The following is a 25,993-nucleotide window of genomic DNA, read 5'->3' as shown; positions in this document are numbered from 1 at the left end:
TTTGTTCAAAAATATCAATACATCTTCATGATAGAGTTATGTTTGGCCAAAGAATGGATGATTTAACATTAGATAATCTTTGTCATTCATCAGTTTAACAGATTAAAGGAAAAACACCCTAATATCATCATCTCACTGGATGCAGAAAAGTCATTTGATTACAACAATAACAACCATAACAAGACATTCTATGCTAATAAGAAACAGAAATTTCATAATAAGACACAGAAATTTCCTTAATCTTGTAAGGAATATCTACCAAAAACTTACAGCAAACATCATACTTAATTTGAAACTACAGAAAAAAACACCATTAACATCAAGAACAAAGCAAAGAAGCTCCCTATTACCATACGTCTCTAATATTGCACTGAAGGTCACTGATTGCATACGGGGGGAAACAGCATATTTAAGCATTTGTTAAAGACAAAACCTAAAGTTGATCATTATTGGTGGATTGCATGACTGTCTACATACAAAACCTAGAAGAATCTACAAATTATTTTGAACTAATAAAAAATTTAGTGAGCTTGTTAGTTTCAAGATGAGTATACAAAAATCAACTGTGGTCCTAAACAAAAGCAACAAGCTGTTAAACTGAAAAATTATAAAAGTTATCATCTATAATGCTCCATGCCCCAAAAATCCACAGTGTGCCTAGGAACAAATTTAACAAATAAAGGTAATGGGTTTACAGTGAACATGATTATAAAACTTCAATAGCAGACACAAAAGAAAACCTAAAACAATGGAGAGAGACACCATGTTTGTGGAAGGGAAGATTCCATGTTACAGACATAAATTTCCCCCAAATTAACCTCTAAATTCAATGCAGGTCTACAAGCTTGTTTCTGAAGGGGTATGTGTGTACATGTATGCATATAAACCAATAATATAATCCTAACAATCATATGGAAAAACAAATGGCCAAGAATAGCCAAGACAATCTTAGAAGAGGAAAAAGAATTATAGCAGGACATCCTTCCCAGAAATTGACTTCTTATAAAGGTGTAGTGATTAAGATGGCATAGTTTCAATTTATACGTGGGAAAGGCTAAAATTAAGGGAGCTGCTCAGGTGATAAATAAAGATCCATACAAAGTCATATAATCATAACATTTCAGAACACTGGGAAAAATAGAATATCCTAAATGCTTCTAGAAAAGGGGGGAAAGGTTATAATAGAAAAATTGAGATTTAGAGTGGCACCAGATGTCTCAACATTAAATTAGAAGACAATGCCATGCCTGCTAAATTCTAAGAAAAATCATTTCAAATCTGTAATACTATGCTCAAACAAATTATCAATCAAGTATGAGGGTAGAAGTGAAAGCATTTTTCACATGTACAAGACTATAAAATATTTACTTCCATTAGAACCCTTCTCAGGAGCTACTACCAGATGAAGAGAAAGTCAGAAATGGGAGCCAGGAAACAGCGGATGCGCTGCTGGACTGCCGTGCAGTGAAGCCCACGATGAAGAGTAGGGTAGTCCTGGCATGACTGTGCTACAACTGGCCAGCAGAACAGTCTGGATGAGAAGGGAGAAGGCAAGACTCGAGCGCAGCTCTCTCCAAAAGGTAAATGGGAACTGCTAGGTTACATAATGTGTCCGAGAGAGAAAGGAATTATGGGTTGGAAAGTTTGGGGATAAACTGGTGAGAGTTATATAGAAAACAAGGCAAAGTGGTCACTTACACCAAGGACAACAAAAAGATGTTCAAGAAAAGAACTGTAATTAAAATAAACTGCATGGCCAAACTATGAATAATATTTGTATAGAGTCATAAAGAAATGAACATGATTTAAGGAAAGACTTACACTAGGAAAACAGAAAGTGTATGGGTTGGATGAGATGGTAGGAAATTAACAGGTAATATCTAGAATGAAATAATCAAAAGACAGTAGCACAAGTATGATAACAAGAAATATGTAAGTAAAGGAAGCAACAGGAAAAGCAACCAGAAGTCTCTAGGTGTCTGCCTCTAGCAGTAGAGATTTGGAGGCAGGAAGAATGGGACAAAGGAATGCAGTTTTTATGATAAGTCTGCTTAAAATATACATAGATCACTTTGATAAAAAATAAAAATAAAATGGAAATAAAACAAGTAAAAAGGCTTATTCATTATAATTTTCTAAATGGAGGATAAACATGCTAGTACATCCAGGAAAATTATTTTGAGATCATCAGTAAAGAATGAACAACTAGGAAGACACACCAGGATTTCAAGGAATAAACTTGATCGTGGGTAGCTCATACAGACAGAAACAGTCCTCACTGCATTCTGGAATGCCCAGGGAGTTGGAAGGCTGCCTATGAGACTCCAAGAGAAGAGCCCCAGCTTTCAGTCTAAGGGACAGGACTCGGGGAAACACCAGCTCTTCCCCTGGAATTCTTCTTCAGGGTAGCGCTCTGCTCTCCAGAGTTCTGACCCAAAACTTCCTGATGCCACAGCCTCCCTGACTTGAATCTGTGTCTTCTCAACTCAGCAAGTTCTCCCTTCTTGTATCATACCTGCCATTATCGGCTGCCCACTTCATGCTTCAAAGAGACACAGGTGTCCCCAAGCAGCGCAGTTCCATAGACACATTCTAAATTGTGTTACTGCCCTCAGATCTTTTACTTCTACAAATATCATAACCCCACATGACAGTGTGATTATTTTTGCTTTTCACACTCATCAGATGGCTTTTATGTAAATTTTGAAGAAAAGATGAGTCTTTTTTTTCTTTATCCTACAGATCTTATTTATCCTATCTGATATTCTTTATCCTATTGATCTAAGTATCCAAATGGTATCATTTCCTTTGGATTAAAGGACATTCTCTAGCATCCAGATTAATCACTTTCATTTAACTGAAAATGTCTTTTATTCACCTTCATTTTTGAGGAATATTTTTGCTTGACATAGAATTCTTGGTTTATAGATTTTTTTTTCTCTTTCAGCACTTTAAAGGTATTATTTCTGATTAGACACCTATGGTTATTCTTACCATTTTCCCCAAAGTATGTAACATGTTTTTAATTATGGCTGCTTTCCATTTTTTCCCCTTATCGTTAATTTTCAGGAGTTTAATTGTGGACAGGTGTGGTTCCTTTTAACCTTGAGGTACACTAAGATTCTGTGTTTTTCATCATATTTGGTAAGTCTGAGCCATCAATCCTACAAATTCTTTCTGCCCCTGTTTCACTCTCTTCTCCTTCTAGTATTCCAATCATGTAGAACCCTGGGCCTGAATTTATTTTGCTTCAATCTTTTCCTCTCTGTTCTTCAGACTGGATCATCATTACTGACCTGTCTTCAAACTCACTGGCACTTTCTTCTCTCATCTCTAATCTGCCATTAACCTACTCCTGTGAGTTATTTATTTCTATTACTACACTTTTCAAGTTCTTAAAAGGTCCATTTCATTTATTTTCCCACTGAGATTCCTTATCCGAGCCATCTTTAAGACTGTATTTTGATTCTTTAGACATATTTATTTAAAAAAACACATCTATGATAGCTTCATTACGTCTCTGTCTGCTAAATCCAACATCTGTGCTATCAAAGTTTCTATTGACTACTTTTATTTTTTAAGTCTGTATCACAATCCCTATCCCTATCCCCATTTTTGTTTGGTCTCGTGATTTCTAATTGAATGTTGGTCACTGACAGAAAGATATTATAGAGAGTATGGACTCTGTTATCTTCTGCTGAAGATGTTAATTATTATTGAAGCAGATAAAAAAAATACTGCCTGATCTCTTTAAACAAGGGTTAGCTTACAATTACAATCTTTGGGGGCAGATTTGTAGAACTCTAAAATTCATCTCAATCCCCTTGACTTGGCAGACCACTTTCAAACTCAATGAATTTTATCAGGACTTGGATTTAGACTGTTACACAGGTTTGGAGTAAGTCTTACATGTTATAAAGGTGTTAAATAGCTCCCCAGGGACGAAATTCCAGTGTCCCCATGTACTGTCTCTTCTCCAGCACTGCTTGATTTCCAGTAACCTGTTCAATTTTCAGATGCACAGCATCTATAATTTGGTAGCCCAACCTTCAGAAGATAGCCCCATATCTTTAGGCCCTCTCTCTGAACAACTCCCTCCTCTCCAGTGTTAAGCACTGCAGACTAACTAACTCAACTAACTCACCTCTGATGTCTTCCTCCTCAGCTCTGTATGACTACTACCCTCGGCTCTAACTCTAGGTTTCTGCATCAGAGCCTGCATACAGTCCCCATCCTGGGAAACTGTAAGGTACATCTCATGAATTCATTTCTCTCAAAGATAACAGTCTTATGCTGCCTGTTGTCCATTGCCTGAAAACAGCTGTCCCAAATATTATGTACAATTTTACAGTTTTTTATAGTGAGAGGACAATTTGGTACCGATTACTCCTTTCATCATGGCCAGAGGCAGAAGTCATATAATCTATTTTTTTAAAGTTTATCTCCTTAGGATAAATTTTCAGAAATCAAATTACTGGTCCAAAATAATATGACATTTTCATGGCCTTTGGAATATATTATATAAACTGCTCTCCAAAATAGTTTCTGCCAAAGTGAAATTACATATATTTGGACTTCTGCTATACAGCCAGGAAGATGAAGTAAAAACAAACAAAACAGGGAATAAAATTGGGGCATATAAACTTTTAAGTTTATATGAGGGATCGAGGGTTAGTAGAAGTAAACCAAATGGGAATGTGAAACTAAATCCACATAGAGGATGTTCTGATCATTCATTTGTTGAATATTGTCCCTCAAAAAAACTAGACAACAAGGAAAGAAAGATAAAAAAAAATAAATAAAGGTGAAGAAGGAGTCACATTTTCTTCTTCCATGTGGGACTTACTTCATTCACCTCTCTTAAACTGTGAAAATATCTCAAGTACAATAACAAACAGTTCAGCTAAAGAAAAAAACCAAACAAGGTTCTCATAAAAGACACATTATATCAATCTTAACATCATTAATATAAGCAGTTAAAAATGGCATTGGACTTTGTAAACAGACCCTATTATGAACAAGTATCCCTAATGCCACTGTGGGAAAAGGTGGAGCATAGAAAGACAAATGGATGGATGGATGGATGGATACTTAGATAATATAAATAGATGGTTTCCAAAACAGATAAAGAGGACAAGTAGCAAGGGAGATATCTGTGGATAAAGTGACTTGAGATTTATCTTTATTTACCGTTCCATCTTCCATCAGCTTCAGACAAGAACCAAAATCTGCTAATCGAATATGTCCATTCATATCCATCAATATATTATCAGGTTTGATGTCCCTGAAAAGACAGACACATTCAATTTTTAGTTGAGAAAAATAAATACAACCATTTACTTGGTAAGATAAAAATTTGTCTGAAAATCTCAACTTCTTTTAAAATTAATACTCTAAGAACACCTACTTGACTACATTATGGGTTCAAATCCTGGCTCTAATTCATATGATAACTTTCTGAAACACATGCACTTTCTGTGTTCTGGAGATAAAAAGCTTTTTGGCAGTTTTTTTGTCTTTTTTTTTTTTTTTCTTTAAGAGAGAGAGAGCGTATGCCTGCGTGAGTGAGTGGGGGTGGGGCATAGGGAGAGGGAGAAAAAGAATCTTAAGCTGAGCGTGGAGCCCAACACGGGGCTTGATCTCACAACCCTGAGATTATGACCTGAGCTGAAATAAGAGTCGGACACTTCACAGACTGAGCCACCCAGGTGCCCCTTCCTGGCAGTTTTCATTCAGGTTAAATTAATTTAGATTTGCAAAGATTCCAGTATGACCATGGTAGGCCTACTTTCTGTATACAGAGAAGAGCCATAATTATTTGATATATACAAAACATACTATTCTCTAGCCCATGAAATTGGAGAGGAAAAAATATACTTCCTAGACCTTGAACATAAATGTAAATAAATAAATGTTCAATTACTTTGAGTCAAAGTAATTGCAAAGAAATTTCTTCATAAAGCTTATGTGAAATATAACTGACAGTCCCTCTCCTCCCCACTTGTGCTCTCTATCTCACTGTCTCTGTCTCTCTCAAATAAATAAAATCTAAAAAAAAAAAAAAAAATTAAGAAATACAACTGACACAACTGCTTAGTAGTAATTTATGTTATATAAAGCTATTTATGGATGTTAAGTCAAAGGCTTGTAAAATATTAACAGCAAATTAAATCACACCAGTTTTTGTATTTGTTTCTACATGTGAATAAGGAAAAGGGATGCAAACTTTGGCAAAATACATAAAATGATTCCTGTAAAGACTCAGCAATGTGTTTTCTAATCATAATCTAAAGATTAATTCTGAAAAATTAAGAGATCAGACCTTCTCAACATATTCTACATGTAGATGAAGGAAAAAAATTATCTATGAACATCATATATGCCAAAAGAATTCTATTACCATGTGGTTAGGGTCACTTTTTTTTTTTTTCCATCTCTTTCCTTATTTATTTTATAACTGGAAGTCTGTACCTCTTAATCCCATTTATCTATTTCATCCATCCCCGACCCACCTCTCCTCTGACAACCATCAGTCTGTTCTCTGTATTTAAGAGTCTACTTTTTTATTTCTTTCCTTTTCATTAGTTTTATTTTTTAGACCTATATATAGATAAAATCACATGGTATTTGTCTTTCTCTGACTTACTTCATTTAGCATAATACTCTCCAGGTACATCCATGTTGTCACAAATGGCAAAATCATATTCTTTTTATGGTTAATATTTCACTGTATATATTCCATATACATACATGTATGTATGTACACACACACACACACCCCCCATATCTTCTTTGTCCATTCATCTATCAATGGATACTTTGGCTGCTTCCATATCTTGGCTTTGTAAATAATGCTGCAATACACATAAGGGTGCATATATCTTCTCAAATTAGTGTTTTGTGTCTTTGGGTAAATACCCAGGAATGGAATTACTGGATTATATGGTATCTCTATTTTTAATTTTTTTGAGGAACTTCTATGATGTTTTCCACAGTGGCTACACCAGTTTATAATCCCACCAACAGTGCACAAGGGTTTCTTTTTCTCCACACCCTCACCAACACCTGTTATTTCTTGTCTTTTTTTATTCTAGCCATCCTGACAGGTATGAGGTAACATCTTATTGTGGTTTTGATTTGCATTTCCTTGATGATGAGTGATGTAGAGCAACTTTTCAGGTACCTGTTGGCCATTTTGTCTTTTGAAAAAAGTCTATTTAGTTCTTATGCTCATTTTTTTATTACACTGTTTGGTTTTTCGCTATTATGTTGTTTGAGTTCTTCATACATTTTGGATATTATCCCTTTACTGGATATATCATCTACAAATGTCTTCTCCCATTTAATAGGTTGCTTTTCATCTTTTTGATGGTTTCCTTCACTGTGCAAAAGCTTTTTGTTTTGATGTAGTCCCAACAGTTTATTCTTGCTTTTGTTTCCCTTGCTTGAAGAGACATATCTAAAATAAAGCTGGAGGTATCACAATCCTAGATTTCAAGATATACTACAAAGTTGTAGAAATCAAAACAGCATGGTACTGGCACAAAAACAGACATCAATGGAAAAGAACAGGGAGCCCAGAAATAAACCCAAGCTTATATGGCCCATTAACCTATGACAAAGGAGGCAAGAATATACAGTGGGGAAAAGACAGTGTTTTCCATAAATGGCATTGTGAAAACTGGACAGCTACATGCAAAAGAATGAAACTGGACCACCTTCCTACACCATTTACAAAAATAAACTCAAAATGGATTAAAGACTTAAATGTGAGACCTGAAACCATAAAACTAAAAGAAAACACAGGCAGTAATCTCTTTGACATTGACCATGGCAACATTTCTGTAGGTATGTCTCCTTAGGTAAGGGTCCTTTAATTTAACCTGAATGATACCACTTAAGGTCTCTATGGCTCCTTTTTCCCATCTGCAATAAGAGGATAATATTATTGAAGTAATTTCTGTGTGTTGTACATCATGAGTTGGCAAATGTTGACCTAGAGGCCAAATCCAGCCCACTGACCATTTTTGTAAATAAAATTTCATTGTAAATAAAGTCACATCCATTCACTTATAAAGTATCATCTATGGCATGGGGCGCCTGGGTGGCTCAGTTGGTTAAGTATTATCTATGGCAGCTTTCTCATTACAACAGCAGAGTGAGTTGAGGAGTTCTGACTACAGACACTGTGGCCTTCCAAGCCTAAAATATCTCCTGTTTGGCCTTTTACATAAAAAGTTTGGTGACACCTCTTGAAGATGACAAATGACTGCTTAACAGAGACAGGCAGATGGATGGACTGAAAACAACTTTTATAGGAAATTGGCTCCATTATCCTCAAAGTTTGAATTTATCCCACTGTCAGAATGGTGTATTAAAAAAAGATTTTTCTGTTGTTTGGAAACATCAAAGAAGTATACTTTAGTGCTGGAAGGAACCTTAAAAATTACCTAAACCATTTTTAGAGAAGTATAAAAAATGATTCTATTCTTTATTTTAAAAAATATCAAGCTGTATAGTCACTACACATACTGCTATTGGCATATTTCTCAGACTTTAAAGAAGACGAAAGGCATTACAGAAAAGGTAAAGAGTGAAAGGATTCATAATCATCAATAATATTTTAGGCTATTTTAAAAGTAGGAAATATTAAAACTTAATTAGACAAATAAATTATATCTATATTTATAACAAATAATAAATAATGAAATGGAAAATATTTAACAGGATAGAATTGACGCTCCCTAAGTATCCCTTTACCTTTCCATATTCTCTCCTTCATCCACTCCCCACAGGCTAGCAACCACTATCCTGGCATTTACTATATCCATACATATTTTATATTATTAGTACATATATACAACCATAAGACTATTTTTCTGAATGTCTTTAAACTTTATAACTGATGTCAAACTGTGTGTAGCCTTTGAAATGTGGTTTTATTCTAATACTGTTGCTAAAACATGTTACCCACATTGATACACATTGTTCTAGTTTGTTAGATTTAATTGCTATATAGAATACTTTCATAGACCAAATTTATCAGTTCTCCTGATTATAGAATTTAGTTCTTAACAATTTTAGATGTTATTTTGCTATCATACAAAATTCTGAAATGAATATTTTTACTAATGTTGCCTAGTGCTCATCTATGAATGTTTCTCCAGGCTGTATACCTAGAAGTGGAATTGCTATGATGAAAGACACGTGAGTCTCCAACTTTACAAGCATGAATACCACTAAGGTTAAGAATCTTTTTTTACATTATCACTAGTCATCTCACATTCCTCTTCTGTAAAATGCCAGTTAATATCCTTTGCCATTTTCTTTTTTTTTTTTTAAAGATTTTATTTATTCATTTGAGACACAGAGAGAGAGAGAGAGAGAGAGAGAGAGAGCATGAGCAGGGAGAGAAGCAGAGGGAGAGGGAGAAGCAGGCTCCCCGCTGAGCCGAGGTGGGGCTCAATCCCAGGACTCTGGGATCATGACCTGAGCCGAAGGCAGATGCTTAACCATCTGAGCCACCCAGGGGCCCCTCCTTTGCCATTTTCTTATACTGTGTGTGTGCTGTTCATTTTGGGGGTTTGGGTTAATATTCAGGAATTCTGTTTACTCAAGCTTAGTTTAGATGTGTTACAAATCTCTTCTCTCAGCATATGAGCTTGTTTTCTCACATTGTTTATAATGTCTTATTCGTAAAAAAAATTATTTAAGGTCAATGTAGTCTTATAATTTACAATTTTTGTCTTTTTCACTGTTTTCAGCTTTACTGAGATATTAACTTACAAATAAAATTGTCATATATTTAGAGTATACAACATGATGATTGATATACATACACATCATGAAGGGATTCTCACTGTTGAGTTAACACACTAATCATGTGTTCTTTTGTTTTTGGTGGTGTTTTTCAGTAAAACAATTTCCATTCTCTTAGAAAAGTTCAGTTATACAACACAGTTTTATCAACTATAATCACATTATACATTAGCTTCTCAGACCTTATTCATCTTTTTTTTTTTTAGATTTATTTACTTAGGGGGAGAAAGGCAGAGGGAGAGGAAGAGATAATCTCCAAGCTGACTCCCCGTTGAGTGAGGAGCCCAACACAGAGCTCAAACCCACGACCCTGAGATCGTGACCTGAGCCGAAATCAAGAGTCGAACGCTTAAACTACTAAGCCATCCAGGTGCCCCCAAGACCTTATCCATCTTATAATTTTAAGTTTGTACCCTTTGACCAACCTCTCCCTATCTCCCCATCCCTTTGCAACCACAATTCTACTCTCATAATTTGTGGTTTGTGTCCCAGGAAATTTCCCTTACCTTCTCCCAGAGGTCATACAGATAATGTCCTATATTTTCTTTTATAAGTTTTAAAGTTTTACTTTTCATTTCAAGTCTTTAGTCTCCCTGGAATAAATGTTTGCATGTAGTGTGAGATAAAGACCCATCCCATTTCTTTCTGTCCCAACACCACTGATTGAATGACATCCTTTCACCACTGATTTATACCATCACTTAGCTTGCAAATCAAATCGGTCTGTTTCAGAAATTCCTAAAGCAGTCTCCCTGAACAGCTTTCAGGGTAAAAGGAAGCCTATTAATAATCACCAGAACAACAAGCATAATCTGGAACTGATCTAGGCAAACTGAGATACATGATCATCCTATGTATACGCCTATACCTGGACCAATACCACACTATTTTAATTACGAAAGCTCTGTAATAACCTCTCTACACCCGCAGACCAGGTTTTTAAAATGTCATGGCTCTTCCAGATGAATTATAGGATTAACTTAATATGTTCCATAGAACACACTGAGATTTTGATGGGACTCACAATGGTTTTATATATTAATCTGAAAGAACTGATGTCTTTATAAGAAGACTCTTCCCATCCATGTATACAGTGTATCTTACTTATGAATATTCTTTTATGTCATTCAATAATACTGAATGTTTTCTGCACAGAACTTTTATTATCTATATAGCTATTATTTATCTTTTCTTAACTATGTATCTATATATTTATTTTATATATCTATGTTTTATTATCTATAGTTTTGGGTACCTTACAGTTTTGTTGCTATTGTGAATGGGATTTTCTTCAAAGAAACATTCTCATCTTGCTTTCAATTTTAGTGGGAATGTTTCTAATGTTTCGCCATTAAGTATGATCCTTGGTTTAGATTTTCAGTAGAAATTCAGTATCAGGTTATGAGAATTATCTTCAACTCATAATTTGCTAAAAGTATCAGGAATGGATATTCAATTTTATTACTTTTAGTATTGAGATTTTATGGTTTTCCTCCTTCAACTTATTAGTATAGTATATTACACTAATAGATGGTCTAATGTTGAAACTCCCTTGCATCCTGGGATGAAACCCACATGACTGTACTTCTGTTTTTTAATGTACCATGTATCATGGAGTCTAAAATTCCATTGATTATAAAGATGCACCACTATGTCATGTGCCACTAAAGGAGAGAACACACAACTATAATTTTAGAAGCCATTATTTTAAAAAGCATCCCAATTTCAGAGACATTAAATTGAAAAATAAGCCTGTCTTATTAGTATTGACAAATATAACATCTACACTGCTGAGTTTGATTCAATTGTCTCTTTAGGACTTTTGCTTTTCTTTTCATAAGTGATATTGTTCTATATTAACATTCTTTTCTTGTACTATCCTCAAGTTTTGTTATCAAGGTGTTACTATCTTCATAAGGTGAGGTAAACGGCTTTTCGAAAACTCAAATTTTCTGAAACAATTTATAGAGGATTCAATTATTGCTTTCTTAAAAGTAAAAGAGAACCTCTTCATCCATAAGACCACATGGAGTAAAACAATGTTCACAGCAGCTATACTGTAATAGCTCAAAACGGGAAAAAAAAAAAAAAAACTCAAATGGCCATCAACAGGGAGGTGGATAAATTGTCATATTATTTATACAATGGAAGACTACTTACCAATAAAGAAAAATCTATTGTCATATACATCAAACTGAATGAATCTCAAAAACCTATATGTTGATAAAAAAGACATCATACAGAAAAGAATACGTGATGTAGAATTCTATTTATAAAAAGTTTCAGAACAGGTAAAACTAAGTTATGGGGATAGAAACCAGAACAACCGGTAGCTGGAGAAACAAACGTTAACTGGGAAAGAGCACAAAGCAATTTTCAGGGTGATAAAAACATTCTACATCTAGATTGCGATGACGGCTACACAGGTATATCCGTTGTCAAAACTCATCTTGGCACATCTAGCACTTGTGTATTTTATCATATGTATTTCAATGTAAAAAATAAAGGGGGGGAAGGTACAAAATGCCTAAAAATATACGAGATTGAAGTCTTGTGGAAGGAGAACGTCCCATTACAGACTCAGTTTCTTTAAATGTTCTTAGGTGATTCAGATGATTTCTATTTCTTCTTAAGGACATTACAGTGGCTTATGGTTTTCTAATGCACATTTCATCCACATTTCCAAATCTTACTGGAGTACAGTTGCTCACAGTATCGTTACTATTTTTTAAATATACAACACACTTACAGTTTTGTTCCTACTAGGACTTCTTTAATCTCTATATTGTCCTTTTTTCTTTTTTTTTAAATTTTTTTTATTCTTATGTTAATCCCCATACATTACATCATTAGTTTTAGATGAAGTGTTCCATGATTCATTGTTTGTGCATAACACCCAGTGCTCCATGCAGAATGTGCCCTCCTCACTACCCACCACCAGGCTAACCCATCCTCCCACCCCCCTCCCCTCTAGAACCCTGTTTGTTTTTCAGAGTCCATCGTCTCTCATGGTTCGTCTACCCCTCCGATTTGCCTCGCTTCATTCTTCCCCTCCCGCTAATCTCTATATTGTCCTGATAAAAATAACGCCTAGGGCGCCTGGGTGGCTCCGTTGGTTGGGCGACTGCCTTCGGCTCAGGTCATGATCCTGGAGTCCCGGGATCGAGTCCCGCATCAGGCTCCCCCTGCTCGGCAGGGAGTCTGCTTCTCCCTCTGACCCTCCTCCCTCTCATGCTCTCTGTCTCTCATTCTCTCTGTCTCAAATAAATAAATAAAATCTTTAAAAAAAATTAAAAAAATAAAAAAAAAATAACGCCTAAGGCTTATTTAGTACTTTGCATTTTACGTGCAGTGTTTTAAGTGACAGAGATTTTTTGCCATTCTAACTGGTGTAAAGTGGTATATCAATGTGGTTTTGATTAGAATTTCCCTGATGGCTAATGATGATGAACATTTTTTCATGTGTCTGTTAGCCATTTGTATGTCTTCTTTTGAGAAGTGTCTGTTCATGTGTTCTGCCCATTTTTTTATTTGATTATTTGTTTTTTGGGTGTTGAGTTTGAGAAGTTCTTTATAGATCTTGGATATCAGCCCTTTGTCTGTAGTGTCATTTGCAAAAATCTTCTCCCATTCCGTGGGTTGCCTCTTTGTTTTGTTGACTATTTCCTTTGCTGTGCAGAAGCTTTTTATCTTAAGTCCCAAAAGTTCATTTTCACTTTTGTTTCCCTTGCCTTTGGAAACGTGTCTTGAAAAAAGTTGCTGTGGCCAATGTCGAAGAGGTTACCTATGTTCTCCTCTAGGATTTTGATGGATTCCTGTCTCACATTGAGGTCTTTCATCCATTTTGAGTTTATCTTTGTGTATGGTGTAAGAGAATGGTCGAGTTTCAGTCTTCTGTATATAGCTGTCCAATTTTCCCAGCACCATTTATTGAACTACTTTATACCAGTTAGAATGGCAAAAATTGACAAGGCAAGAAACAACAAATGTTGGAGAGGTTGTGGAGAAAAGGGAACCCTCTTACAACTGTTGGTGGGAATGCAAGTTGGTATAGCCACTTTGGAAAACAGTGTGGAGGTTCCTCAAAAAATTGAAAATAGAGCTACCCTATGACCCAGCAATTGCACTACTGGGTATTTACCCCAAAGACACAGATGTAGTGAAAAGAAGGGCCATATGCACCCCAATGTTCATAGCAGCAATGTCTGCAATAGCCAAACTGTGGAAAGAGCTGACATGCCCTTCAACAGACAAATGGATAAATAAGATGTAGTCCATATATACAATGGAATATTACTCAGCCATCAGAAACGATGAATACCCAAACCTTTGCATCAACATGGATGGGACTGGAGGAGATTATTCTAAGTGAAATAAGTCAAGCAGAGAAAGTCAATTATCATATGGTTTCACTTATTTGTGGAACATAACGAATAGCATGGAGGACCTTAGAAGGGAAAAATGAAGGGGGGTAAAATCGGAGGGGGAGACGAACTATGAGAGACTATGGACTCCAAGAAACAAACTGAGGGTTTTAGAGGGGAGGGGGGTAAGGGAATGGGTTAGCCCAGTGATGGGTATTAAGGAGGGCACGTATTGCATGGAGCACTGGGTGTTATACGCAAACAATGAATCGTGGAACACTACATCAAAAACTAATGATGTACTGTATGGTGACTAACATAATAAAAAAAAAAATAAGTGAAATTTTTTTTAGCTTAGCAAGTAAAAACAACTAATTGCTGCACACAGAAGAGATGCTCAAAATGAAAAGAATAAAAATAAGATGAAAGAAAATCGGAGGGATGTGAATACCATTATTAAAAGCCTGGTGTACCTATATTTTACCACGCAAAGTAAATTTCAAGGCAAAACCAAAACAAAACGCAGTAATAGTGACAAAAAGGATCCCTGAATCAGGACTAGCTTGATATAACAAGTATGAATTTGTATATTCCACTTTCCTGGGGAAACAGGAAGTGAGGGAGGATGTTGGCATGACGATATAACTCTCTCCTCACCTCACCCTCCCTATCTGATGCAGGGTCCCAGGACCAGGGCTGCACTTGCAGGTGCCAGAAGCAAGGAGGATTCCTATTTTTTTTTTAATTTAAATGCAATTAATTAACATATAATGTATTATTAGTTTCAGAGGTTGAGGTCAGTGATTCATCAGTCTTATATAATACCAGTACTCGCCTGAACTCTGCCCTATGCACTTCTTCTCTTGGCTGAGTTTAATCTGTACTCTCTCTCCACATCATAAACTGTAAGCAGAGCAGTTTTCAGGAAATTATGGGAGTCCTTCTTGCAAATTATGGAAATCTCAGCAGCTCATTCTGATACTTCCAATTCAAATTCAGAACTACAGAGTTTATAGTTGTCCTCTTCTATCTTATATCAGTGTCTCTCTTCTGCACCAACAGGCCTGATTCTTAAGGACACGGGGGATAAGAGAATTGGAGTACTCCATAATCATGCATTTGCTTTTATTTCACATTTACACACAACAATCTCAAAATAACATTATTTATACCAGAACCAAAAATTTGATGCCTGAAAACAAGTTGAAAAAAATGTGTATAAATTCCAATTATCACCACCTACTTTTATAGTTGCACCCTACGTCCATTCCTAGAGTGTACGGCCGTAAATGCTGTTTCCGCTCCCACTTAACTTGTTTTCTGTTTCAGTTCTACCATTACTTAATGAGCAACTCCAGTCCTTAAGCTGACTCTCCATGGTCATTTTGGTTGTCTGTAGCTCATTCTCTAGCGGAGTACTAGATTGTTCAGGAAAAATTCAAGGGATCAACATTCCCCAGGCTCCTGCAAGTTGAGGACATTTGTTTGTGCTTTTTATACCTGAAAGGTGATTGTGTTCGTGTTCTTCCTTCTGGGGTATCATAAATATTTAAAGGATTTTTTTTTCTGTCATAAACCTTTGTTGTCGAATTGTCTGATTATAACAGATTTTCTTTCCCTTATAAGTCACTTATTCTTTTTGTCTCCACAGGATTTTTTCCTTTTTTCAAAAAAAATTTTTAAAGGTCTATAATTATACTAGAATTTGCTTATGCCATTATCTCTCTCCATTATGTTATAGTTGTCATACATATTATATATTTGTTCACTGAATATCTACCAAAACAAATTAAACAGTCAAGTTTTAAAGAACCTAAGAGAGGGGTGACCTGGCTGGCTCAGTCAGTGAAGCGTGAAACTCTTCATCTCAGGGTTGTGAGTTCAAGCCCAACCTTGGGTGTAGAGATTACTTAAAAATAAACAAAAAAATTTTTAATCTTTAAAAAAATAAAGAAGAGGAAAAAAAGTGTTTTATATACACTGAGATTTTTTTTACCATTTATTATGCTCTTTCTTCTTTCTTGAAGACCCACATTTCCTTCTGCTAACATTTCCTTCATTCTGAAATGTGTCATTAGCATTTCTGGTAAGGAAGGTCTTGAGCAATAAATTCTCTTGGGTTTCATGTATCCAAAAATATTCTCTTTTTAACTTCATTCCTGAAGGAAATTTTCATTGGATATAAAATTCTAGGTTGATAGTTTTCTACCTTCCAGTGTTGTAAACATATTGTTCAATGATCTTTTAGCCCCTGTGGTCTTGATGAGAAATCTGAGATCTCTCAGATTGTTTTTCCCCGGTATGTAAAATGTTATTTTTCCTCTAGATGCTTTCAAGACTTTTCATGTCCTTTGTATTCCACACTTTGATTTGGAGGTGCTGAGTGTGATTGTCTTAGAATTTATATTGTTTTGACTTCCTGTGATTGTTGATTCTCTAAATTCCTATGTTTCTCCAAACATGGGACATCTTCAGCCATTATTTTTTCTGTCCCATTCTGTCTTTCCGGGGCTCCCATTACATATATTACATCTTTTCATCCCTTATCAGTTCATTCTTTCAATCTTTCCATGTCTAGTTTGCATAGAATAATTTCTACTGATCTATACTCAATTTCACTGACTTTCTCTTATGAGTCTCCTTTCTGATACAGAAACCATTCAGTGAAATTTTATTTGAGATACTGTATTTTTCTATTCTGAAGTTTTCATTTGGTTCTTTTTTTTTTCTATTTCACTACTGAGATTTTCTATCACTTCATTCATTTTAAATGTGTTTTCCTTTACTTCATGAAGAATGCTTAAAATAAGTACTTTTTTTTAATCTGACAATTCTTATAATTCAAATGTAGGTCAGTTGACCTGGGTCATCTTGAGCTATCAGTCCACTTTTTTCTCTTGAGGCTCAATCATAATTTTCTGATAGACTGAGTAATTTTGGATTGTACTATGTACATTGTGATCCCATGGTACACTATGGACTCTGTCAAAAATCTCTGGAAAATGTTGGCGTTTTAGTTTTACCAGGCAGTCAACCTGGTTAAGCTGAGATGTACACTCTAGGATACTCTACAACATGACTGAACCTTGAAAACAATGTGCTAAGTGAAAGAAGCCAGTCGAGAGACACCCATTATGTTTCATTTATATTAAATGTCCAGAATAGACAAATCTATAGAGACAGAGAGATTAATGGTTCCTTAGGGCTAGGGAAATATGGGAACAGGGAGGTGAGAGCTTAAGGGTACAGGGTTTCTGTTTGAAGTGATGAAAATGGTTTAAAACGGACTGAGGTGATGGTTTAACATATCTGTGGATACACTGGATACACTAAATACCACTGCACATTTTAATTGACTGAATTGTATGGTATGTGAATTACATCTCAATAAAGCTGTTAAAAAAGACTATTTATAATTAAATCTTACAGCAATTTTTAATGAACATCCCCTGAATGTCACTGGCAAGTAGTACAAAAAGGTAGAGATAACTCTTTCCTCCACTGGGTGAAAAAGGTTTGGAAAAAGTCATGAGCCAGTAAGAGATTAATGATTACTATTAATGTTAATTACCAAGGACAATATCTAATGCTATTATGAGTAGAACCAATAAAGAAAAGTTTGTGATTTTTAGATCATTTTTAAAAACTGAAGGGTTTAAAATGGAGAGAAAATTCTTTTTTGTTGTTGTTTTTAGAGAGAGAATCTCAAGCAGATTCCAGGCCCAGCGCAAAGCCCCACCCAGGGCTCGATCTCACAACCCTGAGATTAACAACCTGAGCCAAAACCAAGAGTCAGATGCTTAACCAACTGAGCCACCCAGACGCCCTGAGAGAATTCTCCATTTGTAAAAACTAGTTTCACATTCTACCATTACCTAACTATATGGGTACCTATTGCCACTAAGAACTGTAAAATGATAAGTGATCTAAAACAAAGGAACTGCTCTCTCCAGATTATATATGCATATCTAATTCTCCCTAATCAACAAGTTTAAAGCATTATATACTTTATATTATCACTGATCTCTGTGACAAAATGATCTGCCCACCATCAATGACCTTCCCTTCTCTATCAAAGCAGTTTCTAATAAGGTCCTTCTAGTTTGGAGACAACATGAGCACCACTCTTAAAATGGTGATATCGTAAAACCTATACAAGAAACAGAAATCAAGGTAAGATCCTGGCTACTGAAGAACACACAATATCGGCTGGTAACACTTTGGTATCAGAATTAACATTCTGATTATCTACATATTCTTTAAAAACACCACAAACATTCTCATCTTTCCACTTTTGTCATCTAAAACTATACCACAGGATAATCAAACACAACATTCTAACCAGATCAAGCTTTGTTGTTGTTCCAGTAGGATTTTGTGTATTTCATTATTATTAGCAAGCCTGATGTTGTAGCTGACAATTTGAACACCAAGACTATTGCTGAGTTTAATTAACATATTTAGAAATAAGCTGGGGTTTTTTTCAAACTATAATTAGAGCTTGCTTTACTATAACCCAACATTTGGCATGTACTTTAATCAACTGGAGTCAGATATATGCCACATGATACTGTTTAGTTGTTAGAAATAATCTCTTTCACAAATTTTGCATTTAAGCAAATAAATGATTGAAAAGATAAGGACAGGGCGCCTGGGTGGCTCAGTTGGTTAAGCGACTGCCTTCGGCTCAGGTCATGATCCTGGAGTCCCTGGATCGAGTCCCGCATCGGGCTCCCTGCTCGGCAGGGAGTCTGCTTCTCCCTCTGACCCTCCCCCCTCTCATGTGCTTGCTCTCTCTCATTCTCTCTCTCTCAAATAAATAAATAAAATCTTTAAAAAAAAAAAAAAAGAAAAGATAAGGACACACTCTTAAAATGCATAGTGCTTACTCAGCAAATCAAAAATGGAAATGTTGGCATTCAGACCTTAAGTTGAAAATCAAAGTGCACCTATGGCAAGTCTCAAATCTGAGGTGACAGATCAAAAATAAGGTATTTAGTGACCGCTAAAAAATAGCCAATTTGTTAAAAGCATTAAAAAATATAGATATGCTCTTATAACGTTTTTATATTGTATTTTTCTAAGTATTCAAGTGATGCCTTTAACATTAAAATAATGATAAAATTTTATTTCTGAACCTTAATGGTCATTCTTTGTATATCTTGTTTACTTTGGTCCTCCTTCCTCAGCTAAGCTAAGCTGCTTCAATCTGTTGAACTATCTTCTTCCTACCACAGACTGGCTTTTTCCAAGAGGTCCCCCTGATTCACTTGTTCACCACCTATTTACTCTCTTATTCTACATCTCCACAGTGGTTAGGTATATAATTCTTACTGCTTTTTTTTTAAAACCTGTTTTTGTTGTCATTCAATTGCTCTCTATTATTATAGGTAAGCTTACCTCAAAGTAATTTCTCCAAATGAGGGCGTATTTCCTCCACTCCTATTGTGTATTCTCACCCAAGAAAATAGGTAGCATACTGGAAAAACAGGACTGATTGAACAATACTTGTGAATAAATTTACAAAATTAAAAATTTGCCAACTTGGGCACAACAATGAAGCAGAAGTTATTTGATTAAAATTAGTCTTTTTTCGGGATGCCCAGGTGGCTCAGTCCATTAAGCGTCTGCCTTTGGCTCAGGTCATGATCCCAGTATCCTGGGATCGAGTCCCACATCAGGCTCCTTGCTCAGTGGGGAGCCTGCTTCTCTCTCTGCCTACAGCTCCCCCTGCTTGTGCTCTCTCTCTCTGTCTCTGACAAATAAATTAATTAAAATCTTTAAAAATAAATAAAATAAAATTAGTCTTTTTTCAAAAGATAGTAAATTGAATGTAAAAAGCATATTACTTATATAAAAGCATAATACTTACATAAACAGCAGACTTCACTCCCACTCCCAATACCCAGGACACTAGTATCCACAAACAAAGACATTAAATGTTTGAAATACATCAGCTAAGGCATTAATGTAATTAAATATGAAGGGAAAGATGATTTACTTTGATTTTCCGTAAGACACCTTATCTACACTCTCATTATTTCCTCCTAATGTTCCTTTTTAGTTTGCTTTGTTGGCCACTCCTCCTACTCTACCCAATCTCGAAATACTGAAGTTCCTCAGGGCTCAGTCCTGGATCCTCTTCAATACTGACTGTTACACTACGTGGTCTCAGCTTACCTTGTGATTTGCACGTCATCTATCTGCCAATGACACACAAGTACATGGATTACAGGTCCCAGCCTTATAGGTGGTAAGAAAAATCATTTCCTGGCAGGCCAGGAGCCTAAGCAAATTTGGCAATCTGGATGAATTCACCCAAATTTATACAAATTGCAGGTGTGACACGATGGAGAGTTTCTTGGGCTTGGTTTTCAGACTTTAGAAAAGAAAAGTAATAGAGCTATTTTTTTCTTAAAACTTTTTCAATTTGTGGGGCGCCTGGGTGGCTCAGTCATTAAGCATCTGCCTTCGGCTCAGGTCATGATCCCAGGGTCCTGGGATCGAGCCCCGCATCAGGCTTCCCGCTCGGCGGGAGGCCTGCTTCTCCCTCTCCCACTCCCCCTGCTTGTGTTCCCTCTCTCGCTGTCTCTCTCTCTCTGTCAAATAAATAAATAAAATCTTTAAAAAGAAAAAAAAACTTTTTCAATTTGAAATGATTACAGACTCAAAGGAAATTGCATAAGTAGTGCACTGAGTCCATGCACCGTTCTACCCAGCTTCTCCACCTGGGTATGTAACAACAACATAACAACAACATATTACAGCCACAGCTCGACGGCAAAACCAGGAAACTGACACAGATACATTAATGTTAGATTATACACCTTCTCGGTCTGTATCCTTTTTTAATCTGCACGCGCGCATGTGTGTAGTTCCATCAATCTTATCCCATGTGTTAATTCATGTAACTACCACCACATTCAAGATACACAACTGTTCCATCACCACAAAGAACTCCCACATGCTGCCTCACTCCCCATCCTGGCCCCTGACCTTGTCCCCTGGGGACCGTTCATTCATCTGTTTTTTATCTCTGTAGTTTTGGTATTCCAAGAATGTTAGGTAAGTGGAATCATATAGTACATACGTTTTGAGATTTAATTCTTGTCACTCAGCGTAATGCCCTTCGGGTCCACCCAGGCTGCTGTGTATAATTAGTACCGCATGCCCCTTCTCCTGCCAGTAACAATCCCTTGTATGCATACAGCAGGTACAGCAGAGGTGTGCAACCCGCCGCCCACTGAAGAACTTGCGGGCTGCTTCTCGTATTTTGCTATTAAAAAGGAAGCTGCTACAAACACTCAGGTACAGTTTTTTCTGTGAATGTAAGTTTTAATTTTTCTGGGATAAATGTCTACAAATGTAATCTCTGGGTCACATGGTAAGTGCATGTTACTTTTTTTTTTTTTTAACTTTCAAACTGTTTCCAGAGCAGCCAAATTATTTTACATACCTACCAGGATTGTGTGAGAGATCTACTTTCTCCACATCCTTAACTGGCACTTAGTATGATCACTATTTGTAAGTTTAGCAGTCCTAATATCTTCTCATTGGTATCTCATTGTAGTTTTAATTTGCATTTTTCTAATGCCTTAATGATGTTAAACAGCTTTTTATGTGCTTAGCTGCCATCTGTATCTCTTCTTGGGCAAAATGTCTCTTCGTGTCTTTTGTCCATCCTATAATTAGATTGCTTGAGGTTTTTTGATTATGTCAAGAGTTCTTTATATATTCCAAATTTAAGGTCTTCGTCATACATATGGTTTGCAAATATTTTCTCCCATTCTGTAGCTTGCCTCTTCATCCTCTTACCTGGGCCTTACGAAGTGCACGTGTTTTTAATTTTGATAAAGTCCACTTCATTAATTTTTGGTGTCCTATCTAAGAACTCCTCATTAAGGAGCAAAACTAAACCCTAAGTCCAGAAGATGCTCTCCAATGTTTTCTTCTGACAGTTTTACACTTCTACGTTGTATAGTTAAACCCATGATCAATTTTGAATTACTTTTTATATTTGTGTGAGGTTTAAGGAGATTTATTTTTTGGCCTATTATTCCAACACCTTTCGCTGAAGGCTATCCTTCCTCCACTGAGTTGCTTGTGCACCTTTGTCAAAATCAGCTGGGAGTATCTGTGCTTGTCTCTGCCCGGGTTCTCTCTTCTACCTGGTTATCTATGATTTTTTTCCTCCACAAGTACACAATATCTTACTTAAGGTAGCAATATGGTAAGTCTTAATATTAGGTAGTTATTCTGCCTACTTTATTCTCCTTTTCCAAAACCATTTTAGCTACTCTAGTTTCACTGCATTTCCACATAAACTTTGGAGCAAGATTGTTTTTATCTTAACAAAAAAAACCTTTACTCCTCTAGACAAAAAACCTATATGAGCTGTCATAAATGTTGAAAATTAGATGTTATTAATGAAGTAGCTAGGTATAGCTGTTTAGGGACAAGCCAGTAGCCTAAGGCCTGAATGCAGCTGCACACAGAAGAGCAGAGCTAGAGTTGCTGAGGGAAGTTAGCCCAACACAAATACTTTCACCTGGACTGGAAGAAAAAAACCCCCAAAAAACAAAAAAACTTTGCTGGGATTTTGAGAGGGACTGCATCAAACCTGCAGATCAATTTGGGGAGAACAGACATCTTTAATCTGGAGAGATTTCACAACCATTAGGCCCTCTACCAACAAGTGCTCTAAGAATACTGTCTTTCTTCCCTCCTCAACCCCACTGCATCCTGTCCCCGCCTCCTGTGAAAGGGGAAATGCTACTAGGGTAGTTCTTACAGTAACAGCCCTGTAAGTGCTCATCTCTATAGCACCATTCTCACACGTCTCAACACAATGACAAGGAAATGGTCTGTGTGCCAGCACTTTAATAAGTAGCATCTTTTCATCTTTACAGGAAGACCATTGTTTTTTAGAAAAAGTTCCAAGTTGCTGTAATCTCAATTATAAATCATTTGGAATCTAAATTTAAAAAGCTTGTGGAGGAGCAAGCACAGTAAATAAGTCTTCTGGCACCTCGTTTAATGCTTTCTTCACTACCTAATGTTACTAGAAAACATTTTTACTTCATTGGGTCAGTCTGTACGTCAATTTTACAGTTAGCCAGAGACAATCTCTTTAATTCCTATTTCCATGTCCCCATTCATATCTCTTTCATCTTCTATTCATTAACTTCTTTGAAAACAGGTAAAATAATGCTTTACATTGTTTTTTTTTTTAAGTGTATGTCTGGAAATTTCAAAGGAAGTTGCAAATGCTCTTGACTAAAATATGACAACGTGCTGAACACTTGGAAACCGAGCACATATGATTGATGATGCCTATCATTTGCTACTTTCCACTGCTCATTTCTCTCTCAATAAAACCATGCGTAAATGAAGACAAAATTTTCGTATGAAAATGTTTGTTCTGTTAGAAGACCAATAATGTATTTTAGAAGTCTAGAAATAAATTTATTTTTTTTTTACATTTTTTCAGTTTTTATCAAGATATAATTGACATACATCACTGTATAAATTTAAGGTATCCAGGATAATGGTTTAATCCACATATTCTGAAATGACTACGGCTATAAACTTAGTTAGCATCCATCATCTCATATAGATACAATAAAAAGAGAAATAAAAAGGAAAAAAAATTTTTTTTGTATGATGAGAATGCTTAGGATTTATTCTCAACAATTTTCATTTATATCACAAGGCAGTGCTAACTATAGTCATCATGTGTACATTATATTTCTAGTACTTATTTATCTTATAACTGGAAGTTTGTACCTTATGAACACCTTTCTTCTTCCCCCCCCACCTCCAACTCTAGTAACCACAAATCTTAACCCTTTTTCTTTATTTCTTATTGTTATGTTAATCACCATACATTACATCATTAGTTTTTGATGTAGTGTTCCATGATTCATTGTTTGTGCATAACACCCAGTGCTCCATGCAGAATGTGCCCTCTTTAATACCCATCACCAGGCTAACCCATCCTCCCACCCCCCTCCCCTCTAGAACCTTGCCATTTGCAACGACGAGGATGGAACTGGAGGGTATTATGCTGAGTGAAATAAGTCAATCCGAGAAAGACATGTATCATATGACCTCACTGATACGAGGAATTATTAATCTCTGGAAACAAACTGAGGGTTGCTGGAATGGGGGGTGGGAGCGATAAGGTGGCTGGGTGATAGACATTGGGGAGGGTATGTTCTATGGTGAGCACTGTGAATTGTGCAAGATTGATGAATCACAGATCTGTACCTCTGAAACAAATAATGCAATATACGTTAAGGAAAAAAAAAGAAGAAGAAGATAGCAGGAGGGGAAGAATGAAGGGGGGAAATCGGAGGGGGAGACGAACCATGAGAGACAATGGACTCTGAAAAACAAACTGAGGGAAATAAATTTATTTTAAAAGAACACAAAGGGAAAAACGTATTTCTTTCCCTGAAGGCATCCAGTCTCCACTATTCCCTTTTTGTATTCTCTAATTCCATATACTTGGAAGTTCAAAATTATAAAACATTCTGAAATTTGGCAAAACATGAAAACTCTGATGTGCAGTTACTGTAAAACCAACTAACTTAACACACTGTTTGAATCAAACGCTTCATTCCCTAAAGTTACTGGTAGCTTGATGGCTACCAAGATATCAAGTCTACAACACGGTACTCAAGTGTTTCCACAAGAGGGACTGAAATCGCTCTTCCTCAACTCAACATGAGCTCTCTTCTCCAGCCGAACCACCTACCAACCCTCCTCCAGACCCACCCTTTGCCTGCCTATGACCTTCTCTCCTGCCATCCCTTGTCTCTAGAACGCCTTCCGATCTGCCTACAAAAAGCCTCCTCATTCTGCAAAGTCCCACCACAAAGCATTCTCTTGCGAGAAATATGATGTTATGTCATGAGCATAAATTCTGGCATCAGCCTCAGATTTTAATCTAGGTTATGCTAATTATGGACGCATGTCTCTGAAGCTGGGTTTCTTCATCTATAGAATGGAGCCATATCCATTTTAGACGACACCCAAAATACAGAATTATTGTTAGAATTAGAATAACATAGGTAAAGTCTGTAACACAGTTAAGAGTTAACCACTGGAAATGACCATTAGAATTAAGCTTATTACTTGTTTCTCTGAGTTCATTGTAATTTGCCTGTATAATTCTAATAGCAGTTCACAATCTGGGCTCATTCCATCTCTTATACTTTTGCCCTAAATGATTATTTAACTTCTACTACTTTAGTTTTCACTTATGTCTTGTGTTTTGTGTCCCCAAACAGGCTGGAAGCTTCTTACAAGGCAGGACTCTATGTTATACTTACTTAAATTTTTATGTAATTTAGCACAGTGCTATTTATAAAAGAAGACTCAACAAATATTTCCTCAGTAAAGCATCTGCTGAAATACAGTCTATCCAGAAAATGGGAATCACATTTTAAGAAGGGCACTGATACACCAGAGTGTGTCCATTGAGAAGTAAAGGGAGAGGCAAGGAGAGAGGGCGGGAGGCGTGGAAGTGGGCACAAGGTGAGGGTCCATATGTGTATGAGATAGTGGGAGAGAGAATGCGTACATCAATTTTGATAACAGAATAACTACAGATACACTGATGTTTAACCTAAAGGAAAGATGACTTCAGAAGGCATGATAGCTTTAAGATAAATTAGACTATTATATGTGGTTCTGAAGGCAAAACTAGGACCAATGGTAAGGCAAAAAAGAAATTCAGCTTAACATAAAATAAAATTCTATGACATGAAGAGCTGTCCAACAATAGATTAACAGGACTCATTTAA

General features: G+C 36.2%; 1 protein-coding gene across 8 annotated transcripts in view; it reads right to left on the bottom strand.

Annotated features, from left to right (window-relative positions):
• The window catches only part of CDC42BPA (CDC42 binding protein kinase alpha), a 330,947-nt gene that overhangs the window by 177,744 nt on the left and 127,210 nt on the right, over positions 1-25,993 (bottom strand). For all 8 annotated transcript variants that reach the window (XM_044915969.1, XM_044915970.1, XM_021689881.1 and 5 more), the window contains exon 6: positions 5,191-5,284. In XM_044915969.1, the coding sequence (XP_044771904.1) occupies positions 5,191-5,284 (94 nt within the window). The remainder of the gene's footprint in view (positions 1-5,190; positions 5,285-25,993) is intronic.

Source organism: Neomonachus schauinslandi, chromosome 6 (assembly GCF_002201575.2).
Source record: "Neomonachus schauinslandi chromosome 6, ASM220157v2, whole genome shotgun sequence".
NCBI classification, from domain to species: Eukaryota; Metazoa; Chordata; class Mammalia; order Carnivora; family Phocidae; genus Neomonachus; species Neomonachus schauinslandi.
This window is presented reverse-complemented; position numbering and strand designations above follow the sequence as displayed.